The sequence below is a fragment of the Rhinoraja longicauda genome, chromosome 38 (assembly GCF_053455715.1).
Source record: "Rhinoraja longicauda isolate Sanriku21f chromosome 38, sRhiLon1.1, whole genome shotgun sequence".
Classification (NCBI taxonomy): Eukaryota; Metazoa; Chordata; class Chondrichthyes; order Rajiformes; family Arhynchobatidae; genus Rhinoraja; species Rhinoraja longicauda.
This window is the reverse complement of record NC_135990.1, coordinates 12,688,723-12,711,531: the sequence shown is the minus strand read 5'-3', so window position 1 is coordinate 12,711,531 and position 22,809 is coordinate 12,688,723. Positions and strand designations below refer to the sequence as shown.

The 22,809-nt window shown below is 50.3% G+C and overlaps 1 protein-coding gene across 1 annotated transcript in view; it reads left to right on the top strand.

Moving 5' to 3' along the window:
- The first annotated feature begins 1,609 nt into the window (after window positions 1-1,609).
- man2c1 (mannosidase, alpha, class 2C, member 1) overlaps window positions 1,610-22,809 on the top strand; it is an 89,143-nt gene continuing 67,943 nt past the window's right edge. The window contains exons 1-7 of the mRNA XM_078429879.1: window positions 1,610-1,756; window positions 6,102-6,227; window positions 8,946-9,069; window positions 12,155-12,225; window positions 14,907-15,084; window positions 17,151-17,340; window positions 22,078-22,184. Of these exons, the coding sequence (XP_078286005.1) occupies window positions 1,659-1,756; window positions 6,102-6,227; window positions 8,946-9,069; window positions 12,155-12,225; window positions 14,907-15,084; window positions 17,151-17,340; window positions 22,078-22,184 (894 nt within the window). The 5' untranslated portion in view covers window positions 1,610-1,658. The remainder of the gene's footprint in view (window positions 1,757-6,101; window positions 6,228-8,945; window positions 9,070-12,154; window positions 12,226-14,906; window positions 15,085-17,150; window positions 17,341-22,077; window positions 22,185-22,809) is intronic.

Below are 22,809 nucleotides of genomic sequence, written 5' to 3'. Positions count from 1 at the left end.
TGTATGGGTCCCGCTTGCAGCGGACCACCGCCTACCATCCCCAAGCTAACGGGATGGTAGAGCGTTTCCATCGACAGCTTCCACCTCTGTGCCCGCCTGACCGGCCCTGACTGGGCCGACCAGCTGCCTTGGGTCCTCCTCGGCATTCGCACGGCTCCTAAGTCTGATCTGGGTACTTCCTCGGCGGAACTCGTCCACGGCTCGCCCCTACGGGTGCCGGGTGACATTCTTCCCTTATCCTCCCCCCTGCCGTCGTCCGTCCCATCAGTTTTGGCTTCTCTCCGGGCTCGGGTAGGTTCCCTGGCCCCAGTCCCGGCCTCCAGTCACGGGAGTACCGCAGTGCACGTACCGGCGGACTTGCAGGACTGCGAGTTCGTTTTCCTCCGGCGGGATTCCCACCGCCCCCCTCTGCAGCCGGTCTACCAGGGCCCGTTCCAGGTGCTGAAAAGGGGGATGGTCACCTTCACTTTACAAGTGGGCACCCGACAGGAGATCGTCTCTGTCTCCCGGCTGAAACCGGCCCACTTGGACCAGGACCGTCCCGTGCTGGTGGCCCAACCTCCTCGCCGGGGCCGCCCTCTGGCCGGCCCACCTGGTTCCCCAGCTACGTCTCTTCTCCCACCGCCCGGGCCTCTGCTGCCCACGGCTGTGTTTACTCTGCCCCCTCCAGCCGCGCCCCCATCACCTACACCTGCAGGGTCCCCCCTCCAGCGGCGCCCCCATCGTCTCGACCGGCGGGGCCCTCCCGCCTCCTTCGTCGCTGGCGGTACCGGCCTCCCCTCTCCGTACGCGTTCAGGTCGGGCGGTCCGGGTGCCCGTTAGGTACGGTACCGAGGGTTCTGGGGGGGTCATGTAGGGACATAGGGATTGGCTGGGAGAGTTCGAACCCTCGGATTGGCTAGCGAGGTCACCAGGTGTGCCAGCGCGGGAGAAATAGTCAGTCTAGCGTTGAACTCCGTTTAGGTAAGACGTTAGGTAGTTGTCTACAGTTTGAGTGTTGCGATTGTCACGGAGTTTTTGGACCATGCAATAAACTTCGTCTGCAACATCCATCCGCTATCAGACTCGCTACAGTGTGTACATATATACGTATATGTTTGTTTATTATGTGTTCATATGTGTGTGTGTATACATATGTATGGAGGGGAAGGAACTGCAGATGCTGGATTAAATATGTATGTATAGATATATACATATATATGTTTATTTATTATGTGTGCATATGTGTGCGTGTATATACATATGTATACATATGTACATAATGCATGTGCGTATAAGTGAGTATGTGTTTTTGTACACATACACTGCCCATTTTTCTCGTTATGATATTGTTTACAGAGTACTATAGCACTATGTTTACATATTGTGTCGTGCTGCTGCAAGTGAGAATGGATTGTCATTGTTCTGTCTGGGACAGATGACAATGAAACACTCTTGTGTTGGGCGGTGGGAGGGGGTGGTGTTGGCGGCGGAACGCAGCGCCCGGGCTGGCGGTGCCGGGGGGACCAGGGGACCGGGAGACTGGGGGGACCGGGTGACCGGGAGGACGGGAGGACGGGGGCGGACCGGGGGAACCGGCGGACCTGGGACCGGGGGACGGGCGGACCGGGGGAACCGGGGGACGGGCGGACCGGACCGGACCGGCCCGGGGAGACGCCATGGCCGCCCTGGTGCTCAAGAACCGGCGCTCGACGCTGGAGCGGGCCGAGAAGTTCGTGTCTCCCGTCTACTTCACCGACGTCAACCTGCGGGGCCGGTGAGAGGCGGGCGGACAGACAGTGAACCTTCCCTCCCCACAACTCCCACCACAACACATACCACAACCCCCACCAACCAAGCCCCCACCCCTGGCTCCCCCTCTCCCAAGGTCTCCCCCTGTCTCTACCCTCTCCCTCCCCCCATCTCCCTCCTCCCCCTCCCCCCATCTCCCCCATCTCCCTTCCCCCTCCCATCTCCCCCATCTCCCTCAACACACACACACCACAACACACACACACACCCCCATCACAACACACACCCCCACCACAACACACACCCCCATCACAACACACACCCCCACCACAACACACACCCCCATCACAACACACACCCCCACCACAACACACACCCCCACCACAACACACACCCACAACACACACACACCCCCACCGCAACACACACCCACCACAACACACACCCACAACACACACACACCCACCACAACACACACCCCCACCGCAACACACACCCACCACAACACACACCCACAACACACACACACCCACCACAACACACACCCCCACCGCAACACACACCCACCACAACACACACACACCACAACACACACCCACCACAACACCAACACACACCCACCACACACCCCACACAACACACACCCACCATAACACACACCCACCACAACACACACACACCACAACACACACCCACCACAACACACACCCACCACAACACACACCCACCACAACACACACCCTCCACAACACACACCCACCACAACACCAACACACACCCACCACACACCCCACACAACACACACCCACCACAACACACACCCACCACAACACACACCCACCACAACACACACCCTCCACAACACACACCCACAACACACACCCACCACAACACACACCCACCACAACACACACCCAACACAACACACACCCAACACAACACACACCACCACAACACACACCCACAACACACCCACCACAACACACACCCACCACAACACACACCCACAACACACACCCTCCACAACACACACACACCACAACACCAACACAACACCCACCACAACACACACACCCCAACACACACACCCACCCCAACACACACCGCACCACAACACCAACACCCAGCACAACACCAACACACACCACAACACCAACACACACCACAACACCAACACACACCATAACACACACACACCCACCACAACACACACACACCACAACACACACCACAACACACACCACAAAACACACCACAACACACACCCACCACAACACACACCCACCACAACACACACCCACCACAACACACACCCACCACAACACACACTCCCACCACAACACACACCCTCCCACCACAACACACACACCCACCACATCACACACCCTCCCACCACAACACACACCCACCACAACACCAACACATACCACAAAACACACCCACCACAACACACACCCACCACAACACCCACCACAACACCCACCACAACACACACCCACCACAACACACACCCACCACAACACACACACACCACAACACCAACACAACACCCACCACAACACACACACCCCAACACACACACCCACCCCAACACACACCGCACCACAACACCAACACCCAGCACAACACCAACACACACCACAACACCAACACACACCACAACACCAACACACACCATAACACACACACACCCACCACAACACACACACACCACAACACACACCACAACACACACCACAAAACACACCACAACACACACCCACCACAACACACACCCACCACAACACACACCCACCACAACACACACTCCCACCACAACACACACCCTCCCACCACAACACACACACCCACCACATCACACACCCTCCCACCACAACACACACCCACCACAACACCAACACATACCACAAAACACACCCACCACAACACACACCCACCACAACACCCACCACAACACCCACCACAACACACACCCACCACAACACACACATACCACAACACACACGCACCACAACACACACACCACAACACACACACCCACCACAACACCCACCCACCACAACACACACCCACCACAACACACACCCACCACAACCCCCCACCACACACGCAGCACAACACACACAACACAAACCCACCACAACACCAACACACACCACAACACACACACACACCACAACACACACACACCACAACACACACCCCACCCCGACCACACACCCCACCACACACCCACCACAACCCCCCTGGCTCCTCCTCTCCCAAGGTCTCCCCCTGTCTCTACCCCCTCCCCCCATCTCCCTCCCCCCATCTCCTTCCCCCCATCTCCCTCCCCCATCTCCCTCCTCCCCATCTCCCTCCTCCCCATCTCCCTCCTCCCCATCTCCCTCCATCCCATCTCCCACCTCCCCATCTCCCTCCTCCCCATCTCCCTCCTCCCCATCTCCCTCCTCCCCATCTCCCTCCTCCCCATCTCCCTCCCCCCATCTCCCTCCCTCCCATCTCCCTCCTCCCCATCTCCCTCCTCCCCATCTCCCTCCCCCATCTCCCTCCTCCCCATCTGCCTCCCCCCCATCTCCCTCCTCCCCATCTCCCTCCCCCCATCTCCCTCCTCCCTCCCATCTCCCTCCTCCCCATCTCCCTCCTCCCCATCTCCCTCCTCCCCATCTCCCTCCCTCCCATCTCCCTCCTCCCCATCTCCCTCCTCCCCATCTCCCTCCTCCCTCCCATTTCCCTCCTCCCTCCCATTTCCCTCCTCCCCATCTCCCTCCTCCCCATCTCCCTCCTCCCCATCTCCCTCCCCCCCTCCCCATCTCCCTCCCCCCTTCCCCCTATCCCCCTCCCCTCATCTCCCACCTTCCCCCCATCTCCCTCCTCCCCCATCTCCCTCCTCCCCATCTTCCTGCTACCCCATCTCCCTCGTTTCTCCCATCTCCCTCGTCTCCCCCACCTCCCCCTTCCCCCCATCTCCCTCCTCCCCATCTCCCTCCTCACCCCATCTCCCTCCCCCATCTCCCTCCCCTATCTCCTTCCCCCATCTCCCTCACCCCATCTCCTCCCCATCTCCCCCCCTCCCCATCTCCCTCCTCCCCATCTCCCTCCTCCCCCATCTCCCTCCTCCCCCATCTCCCTCCTCCCCCATCTCCCTCCTCCCCATCTCCCTCCTCCCCCATCTCCCTCCTCCCCCATCTCCCTCCTCCCTCCCATCTTCCTCCTCCCTCATCTCCAGCCTCCCCATCTCCCTCCTCCCCATCTCCCTCCCTCCCATCTCCCTCCTCCCCATCTCCCTCCTCCCCATCTCCCTCCTCCCTCCCATTTCCCTCCTCCCTCCCATTTCCCTCCTCCCCATCTCCCTCCTCCCCCATCTCCCTCCTCCCCCATCTCCCTCCTCCCCATCTCCCTCCTCCCCCATCTCCCTCCTCCCCCATCTCCCTCCTCCCTCCCATCTTCCTCCTCCCTCATCTCCAGCCTCCCCATCTCCCTCCTCCCCATCTCCCTCCTCTCCCCATCTCCGTCTTCCCCCATCTCTCTCCTTCCTTCTCCCCCTCCCTTTCCTCCCCCCATCTCCCCCTCACCCCCTCCCCTGTTCACCCATGCACTTTCCTCCCCACCTCCTCCAGTCACCCTGCTCTATCCTCACCCCCTTCCCCAGTCACATTCCTCTCTTCCCACCCCACTTCCCCGTCACCCTTGCTCATCCACCCTTGCTCAGGTCACCCTCCCTTTCCCCACCCCCCCCCCCTCCCAAATTTTATTCCTCCCTCATTCTTCCCTAGGTTATCCCCTCACCATGTGTTTTTCCCCTCCAATATCCCCATTTATCCTTCAAGTAGTCTTGTTTATGGAAACCCTGCTTCACAGTTACACTTACAGTTTTGTTTATTGTCACGTGTAGTGAGGTACAGTGAAAAGCCTTTGTTGCCTGCTAAACGGTCAGCGGAAAGGCAATGCAAGATTACAAGCGAGCCATTTACAGTGTACAGATACATGATAAGGGAATAACGTTTAGCGCAGGGTAAAGCCAGTAACGTCCGATCGAGGCTAGTCCGAGGGTCTCGAGTGACCCAGTGAGGTAGATTTAGCTTGATTCTTACCTTCCCAGTTCAGATGAAGGACCTTTGATCTGGATTATAATCAAGTTTGTCTTGCCATGGGTGCCACGTGGAAGACTGCTGAGTGGAGCGTTGAGTACTGCTGAGAACCGAAGCGTTTTCTGCTACTTTTTTCATATTTCCAACATCTGCAGTGTTTTGATTTTCTTATTTTGCACATTTTGCAAGATGCCTGTGGTAAGGTTAGAACCAAATACACTGCAGTGTATGTATTGGTGCAGCAGCAGCTAAAGATGTGTTATGTTGTGTGTCTGACAGGCTGTTTGGTGCCAGCTGTCCAGTTGAATCACTGTCCTGTTTTCTGACGGAGTCACGTATTTCGTATGAGAAGGCCTTGAGCGGAGATTTTACAGCTGCTAAAGTTGGAGATTCCTTTGGGCCAACGTAAGTATGCACTAACTGTGGCAAAGTAAGAATTGAACACACACCACAACACACACACACCACAACACACACACACCACAACACACATACACCACAACACACACCACAACACACATACACCACAACACACACCACAACACACACCACAACACACACCACAACACACACCACAACACACACCACAACACACACCACAAAACACACCCACCCACCACAACACACACCACAAAACACACCACAACACACACCCACCCACCACAACACACACCCACCACAACACACACCCACCCAACACACACACCCATCCACCACAACACACACACACCACAACACCCTCCCAACACACAACACCCCACCACACACCCACCACAACACACACCCACAACAACACACCCACCACAACACACACCCACCACAACACCAACACAACCCCCACCACACACCCCAGCTGGTTTGGTGCCAGCTGTCCAGTTGAATCACTGTCCTGTTTTCTGACGGAGTCACGTATTTCGTATGAGAAGGCCGTGAGCGGAGATTTTACAGCCGCTAAAGTTGGAGATTCCTTTGGGCCAACGTAAGTATGCACTAGCTGTGGCAAAGTAGGAATTGAATTGCTCCTTTTCAGGACACGGGGCGGCAAATTAGCACAGCGGTAGAGTTGCTGCCTCACAGTGCCAGAGACCCGGGTTTGAACCTTACTACGGGTGCTGTCTGTACAGAGTTTGCACATTCTTCCTGTGACCGTGTGGGTTTTCCGGTTGCTCCCAGATTTCCCCGCAGACTCCAACGTCGTGCAGGTTTGGAGGTGAATTGGCCCCTGTGAAATTGTCCCTAGTGTTTAGGATGGAGCTAGTTTTCGAGTGATCATAGCTTGGCGCAGACTCAGTGGCCGAAGGGTCTGTTTCCAAGTTGTGTCTTAACACTAAACAAAACAATAAAACGCTCTTGACTCTCTCATGTACATGTAGGAAAACTGCATCAACCAGGGGCTGGACACGTTAGAGGCAGGAAACATGTTCCCAATGTTGGGGGAAGTCCAGAACAAGGGACCACAGTTTAAGAATAAGGGGTAGGCCATTTAGAACGGAGATGAGGAAAAACTTTTTCAGTCAGAGAGTTGTGAATCTGTGGAATTCCCTGCCTCAGAAGGGAGTGGAGGCCAATTCTCTGAATGCATTCAAGGGAGAGCTAGATGGAGCTCTTAAGGATAGCGGAGTCAGGGGGTATGGGGAGAAGGCAGGAACGGGGTACTGATTGGGAATGATCAGCCATGATCACATTGAATGGCGGTGCTGGCTCGAAGGGCCGAATGGCCTCCTCCTGCACCTATTGTCTATTGTCAACCGAAATTCATTTTCAGGCTGTTTCTGGTAACGGGCTAAGTTTTTATCAACGTCTTTAAGTCAGTTTTGTCCATAAGTGTAAAAAATACACAAAGGTAACTCTGGTGATCATATCTTCACAATATTGTAATGAATGCCATCATGAGACTGATAAGAAAGATGACTAAAAGTAAAGAGAGGGAGGAAACTAGTTTGAATCACACACTAAGTGTTGGAGGGTGTGCAGTGTCTCGGATGTAGGTTGGAAGGGACTGAACAAGGGGCGGATAAGAAGCAATCGAGGTATTTGGAGAATTGTTCTGTGGGGCAGAAAGAATAGGCTTGTCAGGGCAGATCTGCTTGTGGGTTTTGGGAAGGAGATAGAAATGGGCCGTAAAGCGTCGGAGAACTATGAAGGTTGGGGTGGGAAAACCGCCAGAGGTGATGAGATGGGTAACAGTGTGTGAGATGGTAGGCTGCTGTTTGCCTGTGTGGGGTCACGCTCAGGGTAGAGATGAGGAGGTGTCCGAGAGTCCTGGATGTCTGAAGAAGGGTCCCGACTGAGAACATCACCTATCCCTGTCCTCCCAAAATGCTGCCTGACCCGCTGAGTTACTCCAGCACTTTTGTGTTTTTTAAAAAAAAGAAACTAGTTCAATTGTTCATCAGGACGAACGTATTATCTTGATCAGGATTTTGAATTTAATATTTATATATATGTCCATAAGTCAGGCAGGTGTACCCTAGGACGGCCTGTCGCCTTTACTAATTATAGCGTTCCAGAACATCTCAAGCATTTCATTTGCAAACATTAAGGTATTTGACATTAATGAACATTTTTGTATCAATTGGAACTTCATCAGAATAATAGGTGCTCAGATTATTTTTTACTTTTCGTTGCCTGTTCTAAGTCTTTATCTATATTTATTATTTATTTTTCTTTTTTACCTTTTCATTGTGGAAAACTTAAATTGTGAGTTGAGCTTAGTCAGAACTCTGTCCAACGAGAGGAATGTATATATATATTTCTTATATATATATATAAGAAAATAACTGCAGATGCTGGTACAAATCGAAGGTATTTATTCACAAAATGCTGGAGTAACTCAGCAGGTCAGGCAGCATCTCAGGAGAGAAGGAATGGGCGACGTTTTGGGTCGAGACCCTTCTTCAGAGAGGAATGTATATCTTCTGCATGTTTAATGAAGCAAGTTGGCCCAAATGGTTTCACAAGTATAACGTGAAAGAAAGTTAGTGGATGAAGTCACCCATTCCTTCTCTCCCGAGATGCTGCCTGTCCCGCTGAGTTACTCCACTATTTTGTGTCTATCCATGAATTCAAAAGTTTGTTCTAATTGTATACAATTTGTTAAATTGACTTTTGTTTCCACTGTAGATGGTGGACCTCCTGGTTCAGGGTGACCTTCAGCGTTCCGCAGGCATGGAAGGGCAAAGAGGTGCACTTTGTGTGGGACAGCGAAGGGGAGGCGATGGTGTGGAGGAACGGCTCACCTGTACAGGTACGATAGATTTACACCCTGTTATACACCTGTGTTTGTAGCATAATCCTTCATATGCAAAAACTCCTTTACCCTGGTTATCCTGCTTTAGGAAGGTTTCGCTCAACACCTCCGCTCAGTCCGCCTTAACCAACCTGATCTCCCGGTGGCCGAGCACTTCAACTCCCCCTCCCACTCCCAGTCTGACCTTTCTGCCATGGGCCTCCTCCAGTGCCAAAGATAGCCACAAACCAAAGATAGCCACAAAACGCTGGAGTAACTCAGTGGGACAGGCTGACCCGCTGAGTTACTCCAGCATTTGTAAGAAAATAACTGCAGATGCTGGTACAAATCGAAGGTATTTATTCACGAAATGCTGGAGTAACTCAGCAGTTCAGGCAGCATCTCGGGAGAGAAGGAATGGGTGACGTTTCGGGTCGAGACCCTTCTTCAGACTGATGTCAGGGGGGCGGGACAAAGGAAGCATTTTGTGTCCACTGGAGGATAGTGGTTTGAGGTGAGAGGGGAAAGATTTTGCAGGGATCTGAGGGGCAGCTTTTGCACACAGCAGGTGATGAGGATGTGGAACAAGTTGCCAGAAGGTGAGAGAGGTGGGCACCATAATGACATTTGAAAGACATTTGGATTGGTGTATGGTTAGGAAAGTTTTGGAAGGATACAGTCCAGGTTCAGGGAAGTGGTAGTAACTCTTTTTGCACAATTTATGTGTTTTCTTTGAAATAGTGGCCAAAGGAAGTTATCAAGCTTGGCAACACACAAATTGCTGGAGTAACAGCAGGCCAGGCAGCATCCCTGGAGAACATGGAAACATAGAAACATAGAAAATAGGTGCAGGAGTATGCCATTCAGCCCTTCGAGCCTGTACGCACCGCCATTCAATATGATCATTGCTGATCATCCAACTCAGTAACCTGTACCTGCTTTCTCTCCATACCCCCTGATCCCTTTAGCCACAAGGGCCACATCTAACTCCCTCTTAAATATAGCCAATGAACTGGCCTCAACTACCTTCTGTGGCAGAGAATTCCACAGACTCACCACTCTCTGTGTGAAGAAATGTTTTCGCATCTCGGTCCTAAAAGACTTCCCCCTTATCCTTAAGCTGTGACCCCTGGTTCTGGACTTCCACAACATCGGGAACAATCTTCCCGCATCTAGCCTCTCCAACCCCTTAAGAATTTTATATGTTTCTATAAGATCCCCCCTCAGTCTTCTAAATTCCAGCAAGTACAAACCTAGTCTATCCAGTCTTTCTTCATATGAAAGTCCTGCCATCCCAGGGATCAATCTGGTGAACCTTCTCTGTACTCCCTCTAAGGCTAGAGGGTGACATTTCTGGCCAGGATCCTTCTTCAGTGTGAAGAAGGTCTCGACCTGAAATATTACCTATCCATGTTCTCTAGGGAAGCTGCCTGGCCTGCTGAGTTACTCAAGCACCTTTTGTCTTTCTTTTATTAAACCAGCATCTGCAGTTCTTTGTTTCTACTGTTATTAAACTTAGTATCTTGTCTTCCAGAATTCCTGCCTATCCCACTGAATTCCTCCAGCACTTTAATTTTGTTTTGGTACCTTGCTTTATACAAGTGAATACAAGTTAATTTAGTTTAGAGATTTAGCGCAGAAACAGGCCCTTCGGCCCACCGGGTCCGCGCCGCCCAGCGATCCCCGCACATTAACACTATCCTACACACACTAGGGACAATTTTTACATTTTACACCAAGCCAATTAACCTACAAACCTGTACGTCTTTGGAGTGTGGGAGGAAACCGAAAATCTCGGAGAAAACCCACGCAGGTCATGGGGAGAACGTACAAACTCCGTACAGACAGCACCCGTAGTCAGGATCGAACCCGGGACTCCGGCGCTGTGAGACAGCAACTGTACCGCTGCGCTACCGTGTTCATTAACGTAGGAATAGCTTTAAGTAACTCTGCGGGTCAGGCAGCATCTTGGGAGAAAAGCAATAGGTGACGTTTCAGGTCGAGACCCTTCTTCAGACTGGGAGTCAGGGGAGAGGGAAACTAGAGGTAAGAAAAGGTACAGAACAGATTAGACCCGGCATTGATTGTCAATGAGCCCACAATGGTCCATTGTTGGCTGTGGAGGAGGTAATAACGAGGGGATACGAACAGTGAAACTAGCAGGGCGACAAGGGCAGGGGATTGTGTTAGTAGGGGCGCAGCGGTAGAGTTGCTGCCTTACAGCGAATGCAGCGCCGGAGACTTGGGTTCGATCCTGAGTACGGGCGCCGTCTGTACGGAGTTTGTACGTTCTCCCCGTGACCTGTGTGGGTTTTCTCCGAGATCTTCGGTTTCCTCCCACACTCCAAAGACGTACAGGTTTGTAGGTTAATTGGCTGGGAAAATGTAAAAAATTGTCCCTAGTGGGTGTAGGATAGTGTTAGTGTGCTGGGATCGCTGGGCGGCGTGGGCCGAAGGGCCTGTTTCTGCGCTGTATCTCTAAATCTAAAAAATCTTTTAAAAAATCTAGATAGCATTAAGTAGATGGCAAGTAATCAAAGCACTGTTCATCCAGTAGGCTTATACTTGCTGGAATTTAGAAGATTGAGGGGGGGATCTTATAGAAACTTACAAAATTCTTAAGGGGTTGGACAGGCTAGATGCAGGAAGATTGTTCCCGATGTTGGGGAAGTCCAGAACAAGGGGTCACAGTTTAAGGATAAGGGGGAAGTCTTTTAGGACCGAGATGAGAAAGTTTTTTTTCACACAGAGAGTGGTGAATCTGTGGAATTCTCTGCCACAGAAGGTAGTTGAAGCCAGTTCATTGGCTATATTTAAGAAGGAGTTAGATGTGGCACTTGTGGCTAAAGGGATCAGGGGGTATGGAGAGAAGGCAGGTACGGGATACTGAGTTGGATGATCAGCCATGATCATATTGAATGGCGGTGCAGGCTCGAAGGGCCGAATGGCCTACTCCTGCACCTATTTTCTATGTTTCTATGTTTCTGAAAGTCACACAAGAAATTCTAGTAGTTTAATCTGTGCCAAAGCCTAAATGTTAATTGAAGGGGAGTCAGTGTTTCTTGCATTATCTTATTTTTTTTAACAAATAATTTATCCTCAGGGCCTCACGAAAGAAGGGGAGAAGATGAGCTACATTCTCACAGAGAATCTAACAGATGAAGAGCCTCACAGGTCAGCAACCTTACCCAGCCGCACAAAACCTTTATATGGTTTAGGATTCTCTTGAGACTTGGTGTTCGTGCACCTTTAGGAAAAGGTTGAGGTTACTCTGTTGAATGAGTAGCATTGACAACTTCAGGATGTGCAGTAGTTTAGATTTTTTTTTTAGATTTAGATATACAGCGTGGAAACAGGCCCTTCGGCCCACCGAGTCCGCGTCGCCCAGCGATTCCCGCACATTAACACTATCCTACACACATTGGGGACAATTTTTACATTTACCCAGTCAATTAACCTACATACCTGTACGTCTTTGGAGTTTCTTCCATAGAGCTGTTGCTTTTCTCTCGTTTGATTTGTAAAAACATAATTCTGTCTTAGCCCCACAGTTTCACCCTCTGTTCCTATAGGTTCTTTTTAACCCACGTTAATATTGGTCGGTATCGTTGAATGCAGTAGCAGGCTTAAATTTGTTCACTTTGGAGCGTGGGAGGAAACTGGAGCACCCGGAGAAAACACACGCAGGTCACGGGGAGAACGTACAAACTCCGTACAGGCAGCACCCGTAGTCAGGATCAAACCCGGGTCTCTGGCGCTGCGAGGCAGCAACTCTACCACTGTGCCTCCTCTAATGTTTGAAGTTTTTTCCCTTAACTTGGCACAGTTGTATTTATTGTGACAATCTTGACTTAGTTGTCTACATGGAAATGGAAAGTTGCTGGAGCGAGATGTATTGGGAGGCTGACCTTCGAATTTCGGTCATAGCCTTTGATTAGGTGGTCTAACTAGCAATATAGGTGATCTAGACGGACATGCTAGTTTTTCTATATACTCTATCAAGCGTTTAATTGTCATATGCATCGGGAACGGAACAATGAGATCGTTACTTGCTGCAGCTTTACAGGCACATTAATGCAACAACACAATCAATAAATATACAATAATCAATAATACAATCAATTATCAGTTATAGGTAATAAACTGATAGAGTGGCTGCCTCACAGCACCTGGTACCCGGGTTCGATCCTGCCCTCTGGTGATGTCTGTGTGGAGTTTGCACGTTCTCCCTGTGACCGCACGGGTTTCCTCGCACATGCCAAAGACGTGCAGGTTTGTACGTTAATGGGCCTCTAAATTGCCTTGAGTGCGTAGGGAGTAGATGAGAAAGTAGGATAACACGGGGTGATCGATGGTCGGCGTGGACTCGTTGGGTCGAAGGGCCTGTTTCCATGTTGTATATCTAAACTAAAGCATAAGAGTGTGAAGTACATAGTGCAACCTTAACAAAGTCTATGCAGATCGTTGCTCATAAGTTGAAGGTAGAACGTAGTAACAGCAGGTCAGGCAGCATCTCAGGAGAGAAGGAATGGGTGATGTTTCAGATCAAGATGCTCCTAAATGATAGGAGCAGAATTAGGCTATTCAGTCCATCAAGTCTACTCCACCATTCAATCGTGGCTGATCTATCTTTCCCTCTTACCTCCATTTTACTGCCTTCTCCCCATAACCCCTGACACCTGGGGTTGCTGAGGTCGGGTTGTGCAGTGTTCAAGAGCCTGATGGTTGATGGCAAGAGGTTGACAAGAACCCCTGGTTCTTTGTTCCTGTACCTTTCTCCCAAGGTCAGTTGTGAGATGAAATATGGTGAAAATGGGTCTTCAATTACATCTAGCTGCCAGATTCTAGGTATCCAGTTACTGCAGTTGTCATTGTTACCTGAATTTGCTGGGATAGTTGCTAAACCTACTGGTTGTGGCACCATGGCGCAGCGGTAGAGTTGTTGCCTTACAGTGCCAGAGACTCAGATTCCATCGTGACTACGGGTGCTGTCTGTACAGAACATTGCCGTTCTCCCTGTGACTGCGTGGATTTTTGCCAGGTGCTCTGGTTTCCGCCCGTACTCCAAAGACATGGGGTGGCGCAGCGGTAGAGTTGCTACCTTACAGCGAATGCAGCGCCGGAGACCCGGGTTCCTTTCACCGTCCGGCGCGGCCTGGGACGTGGTAACTACAACAGCCTGACCGCGGGAGAAGACGGCAGGGGAAGAGAAAAGACATTCTGGCCTTCCATCACAGTGAGGAGGGGACTGGAGGAGACTCACTGTGATGGATGTTTCTTTCTGTTTCTTTTTGTTTGATTGTGTGTGTTATTGCTTATTTTTATTGCTCTTTTATTGCTTTTATTGTTCTTGTTGTTGGACTCTGGGTAATCTTTCATTTCACTGCACATTTATGTGTGTGTGACAAATAAACTTGACTTGACTTGACTACGGGTGCCGTCTGTACGGAGTTTGTACGTTCTCCCCGTGACCCGTGAGGGTTTTCTCCGAGATCTTCGGTTTCCTCCCACGCTCCAAAGACGTACATGTTTGTAGGTTAATTGGCTTGGTAAATGTAAAAAAATTGTCCCTAGTGGGTGTAGGATCGTGTTAACGTGCGGGGATCACTGGTCGGCGCGGACCCGGTGGGCCGAAAGGGCCTGATTCGCGCTGTATTTCGAAAACTAAAAAAAACTAAAACATAAAGGTTTGTGGGTTAATCTGCTTTGGTAACAAAAGTGTAAATGGTAGCTAGTGTGTAGGATATTATTAGTTTACGGGGTGATCACTGGTTGGCGTGGCCTCGGTGGGCGGACGGGGCCTTTTCCGCGCTGTATCTGTAAAGTCCAGAGTGTTTGTTTTTTACTCTCTGCAGTGTGGAGCTGTACGTGGAGCTGGCATGCAATGGCTTGTTCGGAGCAGGCCAGGGCTCTATGATCGCACCCCCTGACCCACACCTGAAGTTCACTCTCCACAAGGCTGAACTGGTGGTCTTCAACAGAGATGTTCATGAACTGCTGACCGACTTCCAAATCATCCTAGATATGGCAAAGGTATGGACTGTTTAGTTAGTTTAGATTTAGCTTAGAGATACAGCACGGAAACAGGCCCTTCAGCCCACTGGGTCCGCGCCAACCAGCAATCCCTTTCCTTCGCTCAGTCCGCCTTAACCAACCTGATCTCCCGGTGGCTCAGCACTTCAACACCCCCTCCCACTCCCAGTCTGACCTTTCTGTCATGGGCCTCCTCCATTGTCATAGTGAGGCCCACCGCAAATTCGAGGAACAGCACCTCATATTTCGTTTGGGCAGCTTACACCCCAGCGGTATGAACATTGACTTCTCTAACTTCAAGTAGCCCTTTCTTTCCCCCTCTCTCCATCCCCTCCCCCTTCCCAGTTCTCCCACTGTCTTCCTGTCTCCAACTACATCTTTTCTTTGTCCCGCCCCCCCCCTGACATCAGTCCGAAGAAGGGTCTCGTCCCGAAACGTCACCCATTCCTTCTCTCCTGAGATGCTGCCTGTCCCGCTGAGTTATTCCAGCTTTTTGTGATACCTTCGATTTGTACCAGAATCTGCAGTTATTTTCCTACACAACCTTCAAACCTGTACGCCTTTGGAGTGTGGGAGGAAACCGAAGATCTCGGAGAAAACCCACGCAGGTCACGGGGAGAACCTGGGTCTCCGGCGCTGCATTCGCTGTAAGGCAGCAACTCTACCGCTGCGCCACCATGCCGCCCTTTGATTGCTCTGACTACTTTTTTCCAAATGTTTAGTAAAGGCAGCAACAATACTTGCTAAAAGTAAGTAGTTGTAGTAAGAAGCCTTGCCTTCAATACTGGACTTCTGAAAATGTATAGTGTAGGGAGGGACTTCAGATGCTGGTTTACACTGAAGATAGACACAAAATGCTGGAGTAACTCAATGGGTCAGGCAGCTTTGTCGACCCGATCTATTCCTCATGATTTTATACACCTCTATAAGATCACCCCTCATCCTCCTGCACTCCAGGGAATAGAGTCCTAGCCTATTCAACCTCCCCCTTTTGTTCAGGCCCTCGAGCCCTGGCAACGTCCTCGTGAATCTTCTCTGCACTCTTGTGTAGAAAGGAGCTGCAGATGCCGGTTTAAATCGAAAATAGACACAAAAAGCTGGAGTAACTCAGCGGGACAGGCAGCATCTCTGGAGGGAAGGAATGGGTGTCGTTTCGTGTCGAGACCCTTCTTCAGATCCTCCTTCTGAAGAAAGATCTCGACCCAAAACGTCATCCATCCCTGCCCCAGAAGTGCTGAGTGACTCCAGCCTTTTGTGTCTATTCTCTGCACTCTTTCCAGATTGACTACATCAGGTAAGCGTTAGATTATCTGATTACTTCCCTCACTCCTGTAGGATTTGAAATTGCTTCACAAAAGGTATATTTTTGTTTGAAGAGCACATTGGGACATGGAATATTATATAACAATATATAAAATAGTCATGCATGTATGTACAGTAGTGCCTTTCACACACGCAGGATACCCTCAAGTGGTGGAATCGGGAAGAAAAATGCCAAGTCTAGTTGTATCTTTTGTCATGAGCTGATGTCTCACCACATTTACACTGCTTGCTTTTGCATTCCATCTGCTCAAGGTATTTGAATGAGTCCTAGAAAGGGAATGAATGACTTTCTATTAGGAAAAAAAGGAAATAATTACTTTCAGTAAGACTTTGTGTAAAATTCCATCTGGTTGAACATTGAGGTGACGAGTTGCTGCCTTAATACTTGCGTTTACAGCGCCGGAGACTCAGGTTCGATCCTGACCACGGGCACCGTCTGTACGGAGTTTGTGCGTTCTCCCCGTGACCGCGTGGGTTATTTCCGAGATCGGTTTCCTCCCACACTCCAAAGACGTGCAGGTTTGTAGGTTAATTGGCTTAGTGTAAGTGTAAATCGTCCCTAGTATGTGTAAGATAGTGTTAATGTGCGGGGATCGCTGGGGTCAGAGCAGACTCGGTGGGCCGAAGGGCCTGTTTCCGTGCCGTGTCTCTAAACTATAAACTAAGCGAGTACTCCTGATTGATGGAATGATAGTTTTGGTATTAATATCTCCTCGCTCACCTGTGCTTTCCCTCCGGCCCAGTACGTCGGCAGTGAGAACCAGCGCAGCTACCAGGCACTGTACACGGCGAATAAGATGGTAAATGCCTGTGATGTGACTGACCCAGCCACCTTTGCAGAAGCTCGCAGCTTAGCCAGCGCTTTTCTTCAGCAAAAGAATGGGGAGAGCCAACATGTGGTGCACGCGATGGGACATTGCCATATCGACTCAGGTCAGAAGAGATTTACATGCATTTGGCTTAGGTACAATTATTTACACTTGTGGCGCCAGAGACTGTACGGAGTTTGTACGTTAACTGCATGGGTTGTCTCCGAGATCTTCGGTTTCCTCTCACACTCCAAAGACGTACAGGTTTGTAGGTTAATTGGCTTGGTAAAAATGTAAAATATTATTCCTAGTGTGTGTAGGATAGAAACATAGAAAATAGGTGCAGTAGGCCATTCGGCCCTTCGAGCCTGCACCGCCATTCAATATGATCATGGCTGATCATCCAACTCAGTATCCCGTACCTGCCTTCTCTCCATACCCCCTGATCCCTTTAGCCACAAGGGCCACATCCAACTCCCTCTTAAATATAGCCAATGAACTGGCCTCAACTACCTTCTGTGGCAGAGAATTCCACAGATTCACCACACTGTGTGAAAAAAAACTTTCTCATCTCGGTCCTAAAAGACTTCCCCCTTATCCTTAAACTGTGACCCCTTGTTCTGGACTTCCCCAACATCGGGAACAATCTTCCTGCATCTAGCCTGTCCAACCCCTTAAGAATTTTGTAAGTTTCTATAAGATCCCCCCTCAATCTTCTAAATTCCAGCGAGTACAAGCTGAGTCTATCCAGTCTTTCTTCATATGAAAGTCCTGCCATCCCAGAAATCAATCTAGTGAACCTTCTCTGTACTCCCTCTATGGCAAGAATGCCTTTCCTCAGATTAGGAGACCAAAACTGTACGCAATACTCCAGGTGTGGTCTCACCAATGCCCTGTACAACTGCAGCAGAACCTCCCTGCTCCTATACTCAAATCCCCTCGCTATGAATGCCAACATACCATTCGCTTTCTTCACTGCCTGCTGCACCTGCATGCCTACTTTCAATGACTGGTGTACCACGACACCCAGGTCTCGTTGCATCTCCCCTTCTCCTAATAGTGTTAGTGTGCGGGGATCGCTGGTCGGTGCGGACTCGATGGGCCGAAGGGCCTGTTTCCGCGCTGTATCTCTAAACTAAACTGTCAGAGGTGACCTTGTGGTCCAAATCCGTAACTCCATGAAAGTAGCAACACAAGTAGATAGAGTGGCAAAGATGGCATACTGTTTGCTTGCTTTCATAGGTCGGGGCATTGCGTATAAAAGTCTCTGTGAAAAGAGAATTATCATGGGTGACTTTAATCTACATATAGCTTGGGCCAACCAAATTGGTAGCAGCGCTGAGGAAGAGGAGTTCCTGGAATGTATACGGGATATTTCTTTAAATCAATATGTAGAAGAACCGACTAGAGGACAGGCCATCCCAGACTGGGTATTGTGTAATGAGGTTGGATTAGTTAGCGATCTTGTTGTGCAAAGCCCCTTGGGCAACAGTGACCATAATATGGTAGAACTCTGCAAGTGACAGGGTTAATTCAGAGTCTAGGGTCCTGAACTTGAATAAAGGAGACTTTGAAGGTATGAGACGGGAATTGGCTAGGATAGACTGGCAAATGATGCTTAAAGGGTTAACGGTGGAGATGCAATGGTGAAGATTCAAAGACCGCATGGATGAACTCCAAGAATTGTTTATCCCTGTCTGGCGAAAAAATAAAACTGGGAAGGTGGCTCAACCGTGGCTGACGAGGGAAGTCAAGGATGGTGTTAAATCCAAGAGGCATAGATTGGCCAAATGATGCAGCAAACCAGAGGACTGGGAGAAATTTAGAACTCAACAGAGGAGGACAAAAGGGTTAATTAAGAGGGGGAAAAAGAGATTGAAAGAAAGCTTGCGGGAATATAAAAACTGACTGTAAAAGCTTCTTTAGATATGTAAAAAGGAAAAGATTTGTGAAGATAAATGTATTGTCCCTTACAATCAGAGACAGGTGAATTTATAATGGGAAACAAGGAAATGGCAGAACAGTTAAACAAGTACTTTGGTTCTGTCTTCACTAAGGAAGACACAAACAATCTCCCGGAAATACTAGGGGACCGATGATCTAGTGGAAGGGAGAAACTGAAGGGAATCCACATTAGTCAGGAAATGGTGTTAGGTAAACTGTTGGGACTGAAGGCAGATAAATCCCCAGGGCCTGATGGTCTGCATCCCAGAGTACTCAAGGAGGTGGCCCTAGAAATCGTGGATGCATTGGTGATCATTTTCCAATGTTGTCTCGACTCTGGATCAGTTCCTGTGGACTGGAGGGTAGCTAATGTAACCCCACTTTTTAAGAAAAGAGGGAGAGAGAAAACGGGGAATTATAGACCAGTTAGCTTTACATCGGTAGTGGGGAAGATGCTGGAGTCGATTATTAAAGATGTTATAGCAGCGCATTTGGAAAACAGTGATGGGATCGGTCAAAGTCAGCATGGATTTATGAAGGGGAAATCATGCTTGACTAATCTTCTGGAATTTTTTGAGGATGTAACAAGTAGAATGGAGAAGGGAGAGCCAGTGGATGTGGTGTATCTGGACTTTCAAAAAGCCTTTGACAAGGTCCCACACAAGAGATTAGTGTGCAAAATTAGAGCACATGGTATTGGGGGTAGGGTATTGACATGGATAGAGAACTGGTTGGCAGGCAGGAAGCAAAGAGTGGGAACTAATGGGTCCCTTTCAGAATGGCAGGCAGTGACTGTGGGGTACCGCAAGGCTCGGTGCTGGGACCCCAGTTATTTACAATATACATTAACGATTTAGACGAGGGAATTATATGTGACATCTCCAAATTTGCGGATGACGCAAAGCTGGGTGGCAGTGTGAGCTGCGAGGAGGATGCTATGAGGGTGCAAGGTGACTTGGATTGGTTGGGTGAGTGGGCAGATGCATGGCAGATGCAGTGTAATGTGGATAAAGGTTATCCACTTTGGTGGCAAGAACAGGAAGGCAGATTTTTATCTGAATGGTGTCAGATTAGGAAAAGGGGAGGTGCAAACGAGACCTGGGTGTGCTTGCACATCAGTCACTGAAAGTAAGCATGCAGGTACAGCAGGCAGTGAAGAAAGCTAATGGCATGTTGGCCTTCATTGCGAGAGGATTTGAGTTTAGGAGCAAGGAGGTCTTACTGCAGTTGTACAGGGCTCTGGTGAGACCGCACCTGGAGTATTGTGTGCAATTTTGGTCTCCTAATTTGAGGAAGGACATTCTTGCTATTGAGGGCGTGCAGCGTAGGTTCACCAGGTTAATTCCCGGGATGGCGGGACTGACATATGATGAAAAAATAGGATGAAAGGGGATCTTATCGAAACATCTAAAATTCTTAAAGGATTGGACAGGCTAGACGCAGGAAAAATATCCCAGATGTTGGGGGAGTCCAGAACAAGGGGTCACAGTTTAAGAATAAGTGGCAGGCCATTTAGGACTGAGATGAGGAAAAACCTCTTCATCCAGAGAGTTGTGAATCTGTGGAATTCTCTGCCACAGAAGGAAGTGGAGGCCAATTCACTGGATGTTTTCAAGAGAGCTAGATTTAGAACTAGGATATGGAGAAAACCAGTTGGGTTCAACCTTAATGGGCACATAAAGCTGCAATAGCTCAACGGTCAGACAGCATCTCTGGAGAGAGAGTCTTGTCCCGAAATGGCACCTATTCCTTTTCTCCAGAGATGCTTGTGTCCACCTCCGGTTTAAACCAGCAGCTGCAGTTGCTTCCTACACGTAGGTTCAACGTTAACTCTGTTTTGCTTTCCGCTGATGTTGTCTGACCAGTGTTTTGGATGATTGACGGAGGGAAGGTGTTTCCCCTGTGGGAAACCCCCATTGAGGCAGAGAGAGGTCAAGTTGAAACTTCAGTGCAGATTAGTATCTGTGTGATGCGCATAGAACCAAGACAAATAGTTGGAGCTCAGTGGACAGAACCTTTTTCAAAAAGTGGACACGACAAAAACCAGACCACATGGCATTGTGGTGAGAGGGATCGCGTGCAGGCAGATGAGATCAGATGTTGGGATCGGACATTGTGGGCCGAAGGGCCAGTGCTGTGGTCTGTTTGATAGCATTGTTGCATGGACATTGTAGGCCGAAGGGCCAGTGCTGTTCTACGGCATTGGTGGTGGCAGTGGTTAGTATGGACATAGTGGGCCGAAGCGTCTGTGCTGTTCTACGGCATTGGTGGTTGCATTGGCTGGTGTGGACATGGTGGGTGGAAGGCCCAGTGCTGTGCCCTTCTGTTCAATGGCAGTGGTGCATGGACATTGTGGGCCGAAGGGCCAGTGCTGTGGTCTGTTTGATAGCATTGGTGCATGTATATATTGGGCCGAAGGGTCTGTGCTGTTCCACGGCATTGGTGGTGGCATTGGCTGGTGTGGACATGGTGGGTGGAAGGTTCTGGCGCTGTGCTGTTCTATGTTTTATATTTTGTGTGGAGCAGTTTCAGCCAATTGCTGGGAGAGGTCGGTCGGTCGGTCGGTCGGGTGGGTGGGTGGGTGGGTGGGTGGGTGGGTGGGTGGGTGGGTGGGTGGGTGGGTGGGTCGGTCGGTCGGTGGGTGGGTGGGTGGGTGGGTCGGTCGGTCGGTCGGTGGGTGGGTGGGTGGGTCGGTCGGTGGGTCGGTCGGTGGGTGGGTCGGTCGGTCGGTCGGTGGGTCGGTCGGTGGGTGGGTGGGTCGGTCGGTCGGTCGGTGGGTGGGTCGGTCGGTCGGTCGGTGGGTCGGTCGGTGGGTGGGTCGGTCGGTCGGTGGGTCGGTCGGTGGGTGGGTCGGTCGGTCGGTCGGTTTCCTGCATGATTGCATCTCATTTATCCAAGTCTTTCTCCCATTGACCAGCGTGGTTGTGGCCGTATGAAGAGACCATCCGAAAGTGTGCTCGGAGCTGGGTGTCTGTGCTGCGCTTAATGGAGAAAAACCCAAACTTCGTTTTCACTTGCTCACAGGTAACACGATATTTTAATTCTAGTGTTTTTTAAAATCTTGTCGAGTGAGAGCTGAGGGAGCGTGAAAAAAGCCAAATAAGTTTAATTTTTATTTTCCCCCATTGCCTTCCATAACATTTCCTGTACTCGAGACACATACCAGCATTAAGGACAAAGGTGGCCATGCCCCCAAAGAGCTGGAGTAACTCAGAGGGACAGACAGCATCTCTGGAGAAAAGGAATAGGTCGAGCATTACTCCAGCTCTTTGTGTCTATCTTCGGTTCAAACCAGCATCTGCAGTTCCTTCCCACACATGAGGCAATGCCCTCTGCAGCTTTCCTTCCTATTTCACACTGCATTGACTTGGAAATGTATTAGCATTCCCTCATCGTTGATGATCGAAATCCCACTGAGTTACTCCAGCACTCTGTGTCCTTTTTCTGATCAGTGGTGCAGCTGGTAGAGATGCTGTCTCGGCTCCACTGACCCGCTAGAGGTCGCCAGGGGTTCCGCGAGAAATCCCCCGCGCCCTGGAAGTCTCCCCGAAAATGTGGCGCCTAGGCTGGGCAAGGCAGCCAATCTCGACCTCATCGGGACTTCCACGGCCGATCGGTGGGTTGAATTTGCAACCTGCAGCTGGGACTC